This window comes from Schistocerca nitens, chromosome 4 (assembly GCF_023898315.1).
Source record: "Schistocerca nitens isolate TAMUIC-IGC-003100 chromosome 4, iqSchNite1.1, whole genome shotgun sequence".
Taxonomy (NCBI): domain Eukaryota; kingdom Metazoa; phylum Arthropoda; class Insecta; order Orthoptera; family Acrididae; genus Schistocerca; species Schistocerca nitens.
In genome coordinates, this window is record NC_064617.1 from 146,030,090 (window position 1) to 146,045,099 (window position 15,010).

General features: G+C 38.6%; 1 protein-coding gene across 3 annotated transcripts in view; it reads left to right on the forward strand.

Annotated features, from left to right (window-relative positions):
- LOC126253031 (bromodomain-containing protein 8) overlaps positions 1–15,010 on the forward strand; it is a 279,380-nt gene that overhangs the window by 104,549 nt on the left and 159,821 nt on the right. For all 3 annotated transcript variants that reach the window (XM_049954097.1, XM_049954098.1, XM_049954099.1), the window contains exon 7: positions 8,238–8,348. In XM_049954097.1, the coding sequence (XP_049810054.1) occupies positions 8,238–8,348 (111 nt within the window). The remainder of the gene's footprint in view (positions 1–8,237; positions 8,349–15,010) is intronic.

Sequence of the window (15,010 nt, forward strand, 5' to 3'; positions counted from 1 at the left end):
CTCTCTCATCACAAGGAGATTCATTTTAGCTAGGTTGTGTATTGGGCACTGTTGTTTTAGCTATCACCATTGTGAGATTGTGCTGCTAGAATCTAGGACCTGGGTTATTTCTTGCACAGATCGTACATTGTTTCTCACCTAGCTTGTGGTGTATTTTATTTTGCTGTTACTCACTTGGACATTTGACAGCGCAACTTAGCAATGTGTTAGCTGAAGCTATAATGAAGGAATAGGTACTGGCTTGCAGTTTTCAAGCAACAATTGAATGGTGCAAGATAATGCTGTTTGTGGTTGGTGCACTTTCTACAAGGTGTGCCTGCTTGAGGGTTAAGACTCATTTTGCATTAAGAAATAATTTACAGACCATAAAATATGTTGATTTTCTCAGTACACAATCCTTTTGGGGGACTTCCAGGGGTATACAATGAATACCTCATCATTTATGTACAAGCAGACACACAGCCAACTAACACATTTTTAGGCCACAGTGCACTTTTACAGTCTCTCCACTGTAACTGGTGAGAAACTTCATTGGCTGGAGGTAGGAAGGGCTTGCTGTATGTAACTTTGCTCCAAATATCCATGTATTTCAATCTTTTGTCAAAGTCCAGTCAGGATATGGACCTGAAGCACCAGTTTTGATACTGGATTGACTTTTCGTCCTCTACACTCAAATGACTGAATAGGGAACTAATTTTGACTTTGGTGACATGAAGGATCATAAAAATAAGGTCAAGAATGAAAATTGTCTAATTTCCATGTGGCACCTACAAAATTTTGATTGTACAAGTGATAGACATAAAGGTTTAATTATCACACCTAACAAGTAAAGTTACGTAATTAGTGTTTTTAAGTAAGCCTCCAGGTGCACATCTGCAGTCCTGGGAACATTGAAGTCTCCATATCACATTACCACAGCACATCAAAAACAGAACAGCGCAGCCCTTGTATAGAGAGGAGCAGGGTGTGGTAATTTGTTTTTGACAACAATGGTAAAGTTGCTGCTGTATAAGGCCAATCGAGATGGCTAAAGAAGTAATTTGCATTGACCTGGCACAGCTATAACATTTTGGCTGCTCATGATAATACACTTTATTGATGGACAGCACTATTTTTGTTTTGGCTTGTCTTTTGGTGTGGTATGGTACTGTGGTGTGTACCAGGCCTGCAGTCATATACCAGCAAGTAAGCAAACAAACAAAAACTTAATTATGTAACTTTTTTCTTCATAGCAATAATTAAAATTTGACTACTATCTCACAATAAAAATTTTGTTATCAATAGGTGAAGCTGACAATTTTCATTCTTGACTTTGTTTTTGTGATTATAACACTGTACGATGGTATGAGAATGAAAACACAGGAAATAATAAGTTGCATGGAAACAAAGTAAATGTATAAGGAGATTTGGTTGTTGCTAAAACTGTTTCAATTTGCATTAAAACTTTTTTTTAATGGAGGATATGAGCACTTACAAGTGTGCAGATTAGCATTAATTATATTATTAACATTCAGGACAGTTAAGCATAAAGACAGAACTGATGCTTTAAAGAAATGACCCTTTGTAATAATAATTGTTTTGCATGACCTAATAGTAGATGAAATTTCATATTTTAATTATTTAGATTGTTATATTACTACTCTCAAAGGACAGTTACAGAAAGGGGGTAACATACTAACATATTATTAGGGCACTTAACAAGAAATTTAAAAAAAATAAAGCACCTGTAAAACCATCAAGAAAGATGAACACACTCAATCTGAAACTGTTCAATATAAAAACAAATTTCCAAGAATGTCAGTATTGTCAAACTGTAGCTTTATTTAAACCTAGACAGTAGCGCAAAGAAAAAATACCCCTGAACATAAATCTGAAATAAAATTCTTAATAGGAGTGTACTTCTTTCTTCTTTTCCTATATCTTCAAAGGGTTGTGTGTTTATGTGAATTTCCTGTTGCCAACCCTTTCTTCGTGGGACAGAATTTGTGTACCCCATATACGTGCATCTAGTGTCATACCATGTGAAAGTGTGAAAATGTTTTTGAAATTTTTATGAATTGTGTAACTGGAACAATGTGGGTACCAGCCCAGTATGTGGGAAACCATCTAAAAATCACTTCTGGACTGGTCGACACACTGGCCTTATCGTTAATCTGTCAGGTGGATTTAATCCGGTGCCGGCACGCCTCCCAAATGATGGTGATGTTGTATGGCTCAATTGCAAGTTTTCTGATTGGGCGCCACTTTGGCGACTTGCATTTCTGTGAGTCAGTGGCACCCGGTATTCCCTGGTGGTCACCCATCCGAGTATGAACTGGATCCTATATAGCTTAACTTCAGTGATCGGGTGAGAACCAGTGTTTCCAATGCTTCAAAACCATTGTCAGTATAGAAATACAGATGTTGTTGACGCCTCAGAACATGTTGCTTCTTCTATTCAACTTGTGCCACAAAGTCCTCTTCCCCCCAATTCTATTCTGTGCCTCCTCATTAGATGCATGATCTACCCATCTAATCTTGAGCATTTTTCTGTAGTACGACATTTCAAAGGCTTCTATTCTCTTTTTGTCTAAACTGTTTATCGTCCATGTTTTACTTCCATACATGGTTACACTCCATACAAATACTTTCAGAAAAGACTTCCTGACACTTAAATCTACACTCGTTGTTAACAAACTTCTCTTCTTCAGAAACGCGTTCCGTACCATATAACTGTCATCTGGTTTCTGTACAAATTGTAAATAGCCTTTTGCTCCCTGTATTTGACCCCTGCCACCTTCAGAATTTGAAAGAGAGTATTCCAGTCAACATTGTCAAAAGCTTCTAAGTCTACAAATGTTTGAAACGTAGGTTTGCCTTCCCTTAATCAATCTTCTAAGATAAGTCATAGGATCAGTATAGCCTCACGTGTTCCAACATTTCTATGGAACCCAAACTGATCTTCCCCGAGTTTGGCTTCTACCAGTTTTTCCATTCATCTGTAAAGAATTGGTGTTAGTATTTCGCAGCTGTGACTTATTAACTGATAGTTTGGTAATTCTGACACTTGTCAACACCTGCTTACTTTGGGATTGGAATTATTATATTCTTCTTGAAGTCTGAGGGTATTTTGCCTGTCTCGTACATCTTGCTCACCAGATGGTAGAGTTTTGTCATGGCCGTATCTCGCAAAGCTATCAGTAGTTCTAATGGAATGTTGTCTGCTCCTGGTGCCTTTTTTTGACTTACGTCTTTCAGTGCTCTGTCAAACTCTTCACGCAGTATCATATCTGCCACTTCATCTTCATCCTCATCCATTTCCATAATATTGCCCTGAAGTACATCACCCTTGTATAGACCCTCTATATATTCCTTGCACCTATCTGCCTTCCCTTCCTTGCTTACAAGGGAACCTCCCCATCGCATCCCCCTCAGATTTAGTTATAAGTTGGCACAGTGGATAGGCCTTGAAAAACCGAACACAGATCAATAGAGAAAACAGGAAGAAGTTGTGTCGAACTATAAAAAAAATAAGCAAAATATACAAACTCAGTAGTCCACGCGAAGATATGCAACATCATGGACTTTCCAAAGTAAGGAGTGCCGTGGTCCCGTGGTTAGCGTGAGCAGCTGCGGAACGAAAGGTCCCCGGTTCAAGTCTCGCCTCAAGCGAAAAATTTTTCTTTATTTTAGCAAAGTTATGATCTATCCATTCGTTCATTGACGTCTCTGTTCACTGTAATAAGTTTAGTGTCTGTGTTTTGCGGCCGCACCGCAAAACCGTGCGATTAGTAGACGAAAGGACGTGCCTCTCCAGTGGGGACCGAAAATTTTTGATCGCAAGGTCATAGGTCAACCGATTCCTCCACAGGAAAACACGTCTGATATACTCTATACTACACTGGTGACGGCATGTGCGTCACATGACAGGAATATGTTGTCGACCCACCTAACTTGTACACTTGGCGAATGGGTAAAAAGATTCTTCTACGTTGCCCGATTTAGGTTTTCTTGTGGATGTGATAATTACTCCCAAAAAAGTGATGAAAACATAAGAGTTTGTCACATAAACTGCAACAAATGAATCCAAAAGTCTCACACTCGCACACTTTTTGCTGTGCTCTGTCAAAACATATGTTTTTTACATTTTCAAAATTTTCCGTGTGTATACCGTCAAATCCTGCATATGTCCAAGCAAATCTGAACATGTCCTGGAATTTTGGAGAGCGAAGTTGATTATGTGTTAGTGCCTGAACTTTGATAATTGACTGAAAATAAAAAATTAAACTTTTTCCTCGAAGGAAGACTTGAACCAAGAACCTCTTGTTCCGCAGCTGCTCACGCTAACCACTGGACCACAGCGCTCCTGTGTTCTGTCGGTCCTTGATGTTGCCTATCTTGCGCATGGACTACTCAGTTTGTATATTTTGCTTATTTTTTCGTAGTTCCACACAACTTCTTCCTGTTTTCTCGATTGATCTGTGTTCAGTTTTTCAAGGTCTATCCACTGTGGCAACTTATAACTAAATCTGAGGGGGGTGCGATGGGGAGGTTCCCTTGTTAGAACCGGTTTTCTGTCTGAGCTCTCTTTTCTCCAAAGGTCTCTTTGATTTTCCTGTAGGAAGTATGTATATCTTCCCTTAGTGATATATGCCTCTGCATCCTTTCATTTGTCCCCTAGCCATCCCTGCTCAGCCATTTTGCACTTCCTGTCGATCTCATTTTTGAGACGTTTGTATTCCTTTTTGCCTGCTTCATTTACTGCGTTTTTACATTTTCTCCTTTCATCAATTAAATTCAATCTCTCTTCTGTTACCCAAGGATTTCTACTAGCCCTTGCTTTTTACCTATTTGATCCTCTGTTGCATTCACTATTTCATTTCTCTAAGCTACCATTCTTCGTCTACTGTATTTCTTTCCCCCATTCTTGTCAATTGTTCTCTAATTCTCTGTCTGAAACTCTCTACAGCCTTTGGTTCTTTCAATTTATCCAGGTCCCATCTCTTTAAATTCCCACCTTTTTGCAGTTTCTTCAGTTTTAGTCTACAATTCATAACCAATAAATTGTGGTAAAGTCCACATCTGCCTCTGGAAATGTCTTACAATTTAAAACCTGGGTCCTAAATCTCTGTCTGACCATTATATAATCTGTCTGAAGTCTTCCAGTGTCTCCAGGCCTCTTCCACGTATACAACCTTCTTTCAAGATTCTTAAAGCAAGTGTTAGCCATGATTAAGTTATGCTCTGTGCAAAATTCTACCAGGCAGCTTCTTCTTTCATTCCTTACCCGCATTCCATATTCACCTACTACTTTCCCTTCTCTTCCTTTTCCTACTATTGAATTCCAGTCCCCTATGACTATTAAATTTTCATCTCCCTTCACTATCTGAATCATTTCTTTTATCTCAACATACATTTCTTCAATCTCTTTGTCATCTGCGGAGCTAGTTGGCGTTTATACTTGTATTACTGTGGTAGGCATGGGCTTCGTGTCTGTGTTGGCTACAATAATGCGTTCACTATGCTGTTCGTAGTAGCTTACCCGCGCTCCTATTTTTTTATTCATTATTAAACCTACTCTTGCATTACCGCTATTTCATTTTGTATTTATAACCCTGTATTCAGCTGACCAGAAGTCTTGTTCCTCCTGCCACCAAACTTCACTAATTCCCACTATATCTAACTTTAATCAAACCATTTCTCTTTCTATATTTTCTAACCTACCTGCCTGATTGAGGGATCTGATATTCCACACTCCAATCTGCAGAACGCCAGTTTCGTTTCTCCTGATAACGACATCCTCTTGAGTAGTTCCCGCCCGGAGATCCGAATGGAGGACTATTTTGCCTCCAGAATATATACAGATATTGAAAGATAATGTAAGACAGTTAGCTACTAATGAACTTATAAGTTCCAAATAAGGATGGTTAGTAGCTAGTGTGTAACATATATCAATTGTTAGGTTACTATTGAATTTGATCCTGATGGAAAATTTGAAGTGGATGATTAAAATTTGTTACAAACTACAGTACTGATTATTACTAATTACTGTAGTAAATATATCATCTTCTTGTCAAACCTTTCACATTTTAATTGACTGCAGTGGGGTTATAGGGGAGAATATTAGTTCTTGTTGGTTGGTTATGAAACACAACCTTGAAAAATTTACATTCATTTTTGTCCTACAGTTGATAAGACAGCATCTTCACTTGTACAGCATGAGCTTGCTGGCAATGTTGTTCAAATGTTGGATTCCCATTTGAAAGGCTCAAATTTAAAATCTTTGTCTGGACCCTGTTATTTTTAAGATTTTGGACTTTATTCTGTTTTCCCTAAATTATTTAAGGCAAATACCATGACTATTTCTTTGAAAAGGATGTAGACAGTACTCTTCACTATTCTCACATGATCAGTATTGTACTCAATCACAAATAACCATGTTGTTGATGGGTCCTTAAAGTCTAATTTTCCTACTTCAATCACATGAAGTAAAATGTGTGCCCCACAACAATGAGAGAATGCAAATGTTCATTTGGTAAGTATAAACAAAATTGATCATTCCAGAAAACAAAAATCATAAACAAGCCTTTGGAATTGATCCATACGGTGTAAAGACAATTAAAGCATGATTACTTAATGTTTTGGTTATGACAGGCTGGAGGCCCAGGTTAAAAGAAGAGATGGAGAAAATTCAATAAGAATTTATCTTAAGTTTCTTTAAATGCCTACAAGAAACACAAATTAACTGAAAAGTGCACACATAGCAGTGTGTAGTGTAGCAAACAAGAAAATTTCACTTACATGCTTATAAATTTAAAACTTTACAAAGGAAGGACAGCTTTAGGTCACAAATGGGCTTCACCAGTAGGAATTTACTATGATGAGATTGTTTCGTACAGGTAATAATACTGACGGTCAAGGAACAGTGAACATGAGGAGGATGGGGTTCACTTCACAAGCACACATTTACATTTTTGTCACTCCTTACACAATTATTCTTTTGCTCTTTATACCGTTAGATCATAAGTATTGTTTCACTGAACTGGGTAACACTCTGATGTAACTCAAAAGTATAATTAACTTTGACAGTCTCTGGTGAGGCCAAACTCTCCATTAGCTTCTTCTGCAATTTTGAGCACAGCAGTCGTTTGCTGTCACCCAACTTATCCTCTGTGTCCCACAAATTTCATCCTGTCCAGAGGAGTAAATAATTGTTTCCTGAAGCCCTTATCCCTATCGGATTAAGGATTTCGGGTTCCAAAAACTAAAAATAAAGTAAAATTTTCTTCACTTTGTTTTGTCATTTGGTTAGTAGTAGTGTTTTCTTGCTTGATTTGGAGATCTTTTTCCTCGTAAATGGAAGAGAAAAGAAAACATGATTTCCCATACTAAATAAACTTCTCTCTCACCCCTGTCCCATTCCCCACCCCCAACCTTTTATTTTTATTTTTTCTCCGTTGACGTAGATGCCAATTGTGATTGACTGATAACTCCTGCTAAAACTTAAACTATCTTTTGGTTTATTAATGTACATACAAAAATATACATTGAACTGAAAATTTGTGAATAGTTAGCTTTATGAAAATTTGGGAAACCTTATTGTACTTAAGTGATCTTCCTGTTGGATGGAAATTACCTCCAGTATGTGGTCATTTGTTAGCTTATTGTGTCAGTTGGACATGTAATGGCTTTCCACGAGTGAAGAATCTCTTACAAGATAACTAAAATAAAAATATTGTTTTCTATCAATTTGCAATTTAGTTGCGTCCCATCAGTCATTTGATATCCAACATACAGCATTTTAAGGAACATACTTTAATTTCAGTAGTTAATACCTGATGTCATTAATCTTACATATTTATCTTTGCATGCGGCAGAGATTGTCAACATTTTTTTTCCAGTTATATCTGCTGCTTATTTCTTCTCTGTCTTGTTTTTTCTTTCTTTGGAACCAGTCTTGTTTCTGATACTGTTTGTATTCTCTTCAGGCATGTGTTTTGTGTATTTTTATTTTTATAATTACAGTTTTTTGCATTGATGCATGTGATTGTGTGTAGCTTCATCTGTCAAGTCCACAGCATTCATTATTTTCCAACTTGTAATTTGCACAAAAAAGAAAATAAAAGAATCACATAGATGCAGTAATATTGTTAAGTGATAAGATAGTCATGGTTCTTAAACAGCTGATAAAAGAATTCACTCAGTATTGATAAATGTATTTTGTCATCTCACTAATAGTGGCCTGTATCTAAATTTAGATTGTAGGTGAGGAACCACCAGTAGATGTGAAGCCTCCCATTGCACCAATGCCTACGTCACCACTGCTTACGAGCTTACTCAAGAGCCCATCCCCTGCACCTAATGCACAGGTGATAGCAAATCTTCCTTTCTTTATACACTAAATACTGTCAGCTTTACTGTTTGTATACTTTGATTCTTGTTGAAATATTAATCTCAATTTTTTTCCTATATGCTGCTGCTAAACTGTTCTTTTATTATTATAAAACGGTTTTAGTTGACTTGTCTTGTGTCTATAAAGCTCCTAGAATTCTATGTGAAAAGGTAATGTATCTTTGCTGCATATATTAAACTATAATTGTTACATTTCTTTAAAGTTTTTTCACATACATCCTTTAACACATTATTTTGTCAAAAACTGATGTTTTAAAGACTGTGGCTGTGTACAAAATACAGGTTGATTTTTGCAACAAGAATCAATTTGTATTTTAACATGTTTTTTAATCATTGCATGTATTTTATGTGCTTACCTGCTGGTACAAAAAAGCTACAATAGAGACTGCGACAGTGACCTGAGCAACTGCCAGGATTTAAAAAAACTGTGGTTTAAATTGTCTCAACCATGAGTGAGAATTAACTTGTTTAACACTTTTTTTTATAGATAGTAGTATCCAAACAATTTTTCCCAAAAGAACAAGCCACTTGAGAAAACTATAAGATTATGAGACAGAAGTACTGGCAAGTATTTACCTTCAGGCGGTGAAATTTTCAATGTAGCCAATAGACACAATTTTTAAAAAAATTCCTGGCTTTGTAACTATTCATCCCTCCTCCAGAATAACTGGGAGGGGGGGGGGCACCTGTTTTATGGATGAAGGGAGACAAAGATGTTTGTGTGCATGAGAGAGAGAGAGAGAGAGAGAGAGAGAGAGAGAGAGAGAGAGTGGCGGAGGGAGGGGGGGGGGGAGGGATAGGAGGTCAAAGATAGTATATTGGCAAGCACTGCAACAGCTTGAGTCCATAGATGCTGACAGAGAGAGAAGTAAAAATACATTAAGAGGAAGAGAGATGAAATTAATAGTGCAGTTAGGAACTATGAGATAAGGAAGATGGAGGAACAAACATTCACACTAGCTTTATTACACCAGCCCATTATTCTATCATAAGTACACAAATTCATACATGCAACCATACACCTGAACGCACACTCGTGCGATCACAGCAATACTCATCCATGGTAATGTTCTCCTAGTTTTGGGTCTAGTAGGGGCTCTGCATGCCTGAGCAGTGCTTTAGAAAATTTTTGAATGTGCGTCTGTAATTATTTGGGTCATTTGTAGGTCTTACTGAGGTGACAAAAGTGGGCATTTGGGTATCTGTGTGGTCATGTATGTGAATGTGTGTACTTTGGCTTGAAAAAGAGCTAGTGCTCAAAAGCTAGTGTGAATGCTATTTTCTGTCATGTGTTTCTGTGCCCTATCCATCAATCTGAAAATGTTGTTATTTGAATAGCTCTTTTACAGAGCACAATAAATCAGTATTTCAGTTCTTGCTGCGTGCATTCTTCTTCCTCATCTTCCCCTACATTCATTTTGTAGGTCCTGATTTCTGCTTCCCAAGCTGCTCGTTGTTCTCATTTGCATTCTGTTTGTCCATGAAGATCTCTTTATTAATTTCGTTTCTTAAGTAAATTCCTGTTATGTGTGTCCATTATGTTGTTGCTTCTTTGAGGTCATTTATTGTTTGTGGAAACCATGCTAGTTGTGCTTTCAGTTTGTTAATTTTACTGAAGACTTGTTCATCAGTCTGTCATCTTTGATTCTAACCTAATGTCTGAAGAACAACCTTTTCTTTTGCGCGTTGTATGTATTATATTCTGTACAAGTTCATAGATTTCTTTGTTCAGTCGTGGCCTGTTGTATTCTATTTCTGTTGCTCTTAGACCCCAAGTATGCTTTTAACTGTTCTTCTTTCTGTTTTCTCAGTTTTGTTTATGCCATCTTTCAGCACTAGTTTTAGTATGTCACCACCACATAGAGCCTCATATCTCACTATTTAATTTTGGTTTACCTCTATAAAGATTTTTTCGTGTATATGTTTCTGGCACTGTGTAATGCACTGTTCATCTTATTTGCTCTTATCTCTAGACTGATCTTCTTTTACTGTTAATGCTTAGCCACCTACCTGAATATTTGAATGAGCTGACTCCTTGTATTTTCTTTTCATTTATGAGTAATTTCCCTGAACAATCTACTTTTTTTTATATTATGTCTTTGGGAAAGACATTCTTAAACAGATTTTTCCTGCTTGCACAGTTAGGTTTTCTATCTGGAATTTGAGATTTTCTGCTATGTCAGTTATCAAGAGAATGCCATTTGTGAATGCCAGGCAGTACACATAGATACTACCTCTTTGTTTTTCCAATTTGATGCCTTTCATGTTGGATTTCTCTACATGCTAATCACCCTCTCCAGGGTGCACTTAAAGAGAAAAGGTGTCGGTCCAGCCCCCTGCCTGACTTCTGTTTGTATCTCAATATTTTTCGAGAACTCTCCACAGAATTAGACTTTAGTTGAAGTGTGTATTAATGTGTCTTGGATAACGTTTGTAGTTTTTGGATTTAAACTGAATTCTTTCGTAATATTGATGAAAAATTGCCTGTCAATGGAACTGCACACCTTCTTGAAAGCTACAAATGTAATTGTATCTTTGTTTCTCAGATGTCTCATTTGGAAATAGTTTTTAGATTCCAGATCTTTTTGCTTCATGACCTGTATTTCCGAAATCCATTTAGGTCCTGTTTTATGCGGAGGATGTATGATGGCTGTTTTACAGTCCTCTTGGTGTTTGTTCTCTCTCTGAGATTTTATGTCTCATATTTTTAAGTTTAAGATTGATGTCATCATCTAAGGCTGGTTGAAACCTGAAATCAATAGGAGTGAGATTTTTGGGGAGAATTTATGTGTTTATTGAAAGCCTAGGTAAATGAGAAATGGAGGTTGTGTATTTGTTGCAGTAGACAAAAAACTCAAATCCACTGAGATAGAAATTGAAGCTGCATGTGAGATTTTTAGGGCAAGACTCAGTATCAGGGGCAGACATAAAATGGTAATTGGATCCTTGAATCGCCCATCACTCATCACCTGCTGTAACCAAAAACATTAGAGAAAACTTCAGCTCACTTGTTCATAAGCTTCCCAGTCGTCTGCAATTGTTGGTGGAGAATTAAATCATCCCAACAATTAATTGGGAAAATTCCAGTTTTGTTAGCGGTGGGCTGATAAGACATCCTGTGAAACTTTACTAAATGCCATCTCTGAAAACTACCTAGAACAGATATTAGGAACCCCCTCATGGTGGAAATATATTGGATCTAATGCAGCAAATAGACCTGAGGATGCCCACAGAGAGACTTATATCAGTGACCATGATGCAGTTGTGGCAGCAATGATTAACAAAGCACAAAGGACAATTAAAACAAGATGTATATATTCAGTACACTATATAAAAAAATCTGTAGTCTCATATCTCAGTGAGGAACATGCAACTTCCAGTACCGGGCAGGGGCATTAGAGGAAATCTTGCTCAAGTTTGAAAGGACAGTTGACGATGCACTGGATTGATGTGTACCCAGTAGAACAGTTCATAATGCGAGGGAACCTCCATGGTATACAGTCACTGTAAAGAAACTTTTAAAGAAACAATGATTACTGTATAATAGGTGTAAAACAAAGCATAGGGCTGTAGATAGGGAGATACAGAATGAAATGTGTTTGGATGTCAAGAGAGCAATGCATGATATTTTCAATGACTATCATAGGAGAATACTGTCAGTGATCTTTCACAGAACCCAGAGGAATTCTGGTTGTATGTAAGGCTGTTAGTGGCACCCAAGTTAGTGTCCAGTCTCTAGCGAATGAGGCAGGGACTGAAATTGAGGATAGCAGTGCAAAAGCTGAAATGCTCAACTCCATTTCCAAACGTTCCTTTACAATGGAAAACCAAGGTGAATTGCCCCAGTTTAATCCTTATACCACAATGAAACACGTGTTAGTGTCAGTGGTGTTGAGAAACATCTGAAATCATTAAAATTGAACAAAGTTCCGGGCCCTGATGGAATTTCGGTTAGATTCTATACTGAATTTGCCGCTGGTTTAGTCCCTCTTCTAACTATAATCTATTGTAGATTCCTGAACAAAAAATCGTGCCCAGTTCTTGGAAAAATGCACAGGTCACAGCCGTCTACAAGAAGGGTAATAGAAGTTTACCGCAAAACTACCTTCCAATATCCTTGACATTGATTTGTTGTCGAATCTTATAACATATTCAGAGTTTAAACATAATGAGGTATCTTGAACAGAAAGACCTCCTCAATACCAACCAACATATTTCTAAAACATCGATCATGTGTGACTGGATTGAGGACTTCTTGGTAGGAAAAACACAACATGTTATCTTGGATGGCTAGTCATTGTCAGATGCAGAAGTAACTTCAGGTGTGCCCCAGGGAAGCGTGTTTTGGGCCCTTTGCTGTCCATATTGTATATTAATGACCTTGCAGACAATATTAATAGTAAAATCAGGCTTTTTGCAAATGATGCAGTTATCTGTAATGAAGTACTATCTGAAAGAAGCTGCATAAATCTTCAGTTGATAAGATTTCGACATTGTGCAGAGATTGGCAACTTGCTCTAAATGTTCAGAAATGTAAAATTTTGCACTTCACAAAACCAAAAAACGTAGTATCCTCTATGACAATAACATCTGTGAGTCACTTTTGGAATTGGCCAACTCATGCGAATACCTGGATGTAACACTTTGTAGGGATGTGAAATGGAATGATTACATAGCTTGTCTTGGATAAAGCAGGTGGTAGACTTTGGTTTATTAATAGAATACTGGGGAAGTCAAATCAGCCTATGAAGGAGATTGGTTAAAAATCAGTCATGCAACCAGTTCTAGAATATTGCTCAATGTGTGGGACTGCTACCAGATAGGACTAAGGTAATGAATGTATACAGAGAAGGGCAGGACGAATGATCACAGATTTTTTAATCTGTGGGAGAATGTCACAGAGAGATTGGAGGAGACTCTAGAAGATAGATAGAAACTATCCTGAGAAAGTCTGTTAACAAAGTTTCAAGAATGAGATTTTCACTCTGCAGCGGAGTGTGCGCTGATATGAAACTTCCTGGCAGATTAAAACTGTGTGCCCGACCGAGACTCGAACTCGGGACCTTTGCCTTTCGCAGGCAAGTGCTCTACCAACTGAGCTACCGAAGCACGACTCACGCCCGGTACTCACAGCTTTACTTCTGCCAGTATCTTGTCTCCTACCTTCCAAACTTTACAGAAGCTCTCCTGCGAACCTTGCAGGACTAGCACTCCTGAAAGAAAGGATACTGCGGAGACGAGATACTGGCAGAAGTAAAGCTGTGAGTACCGGGCGTGAGTCGTGCTTCGGTAGCTCAGTTGGTAGAGCACTTGCCCGCGAAAGGCAAAGGTCCCGGATTCGAGTCTCGGTCGGGCACACAGTTTTAATCTGCCAGGAAGTTTCATATCGGCGCACACTCCGCTGCAGAGTGAAAATCTCATTCTGGAAACATCCCCCAGGCTGTGGCTAAGCCATGTCTCCGCAGTATCCTTTCTTTCAGGAGTGCTAGTCCTGCAAGGTTCGCAGGAGAGCTTCTGTAAAGTTTGGAAGGTAGGAGACGAGATACTGGCAGAAGTAAAGCTGTGAGTACCGGGCGTGAGTCGTGCTTCGGTAGCTCAGTTGGTAGAGCACTTGCCCGCGAAAGGCAAAGGTCCCGAGTTCGAGTCTCGGTCGGGCACACAGTTTTAATCTGCCAGGAAGTTTCATATCAGCGCACACTCCGCTGCAGAGTGAAAATCTCATTCTGGAAACATCCCCCAGGCTGTGGCTAAGCCATGTCTCCGCAGTATCCTTTCTTTCAGGAGTGCTAGTCCTGCAAGGTTCGCAGAAGAGCTTCTGTAAAGTTTGGAAGGTAGGAGACGAGATACTGGCAGAAGTAAAGCTGTGAGTACCGGGCGTGAGTCGTGCTTCGGTAGCTCAGTTGGTAGAGCACTTGCCCGCGAAAGGCAAAGGTTCCGAGTTCGAGTCTCGGTCGGGCACACAGTTTTAATCTGCCAGGAAGTTTCATATCAGTGCACACTCCGCTGCAGAGTGAAAATCTCATTCTGGAAACATCCCCCAGGCTGTGGCTAAGCCATGTCTCCGCAGTATCCTTTCTTTCAGGAGTGCTAGTCCTGCAAGGTTTGCAGGAGAGCTTCTGTAAAGTTTGGAAGGTAGGAGACGAGATACTGGCAGAAGTAAAGCTGTGAGTACCGGGCGTGAGTCGTGCTTCGGTAGCTCAGTTGGTAGAGCACTTGCCCGCGAAAGGCAAAGGTCCCGAGTTCGAGTCTCGGTCGGGCACACAGTTTTAATCTGCCAGGAAGTTTCAAAGTTTCAAGAACTGGCTTTAAATGATTGCTCTAGGAATATACTAAAACACCCTATGTATTGCTCACATAAGGATAGTGAAGATAAGATTAAAATAATTACTACACACATGGTGGTATTCAAACAATAATTCTTCCCATGCTACATACATGAATGGAATAGGAAGATCCCGTAATTACTGGTACAGTGGGATGTACCCGTCTGTCGAGCCCCTTACAGTCGTTTGCAGAGTGTAGACGTAGATGCTTTCCATAACTCTACCTTAGTTCCATCCTTAAGAGTTGCCTTATTGTTTTTCAGTGAGCATATAATTTCCTTAATTTCTTCTGAATC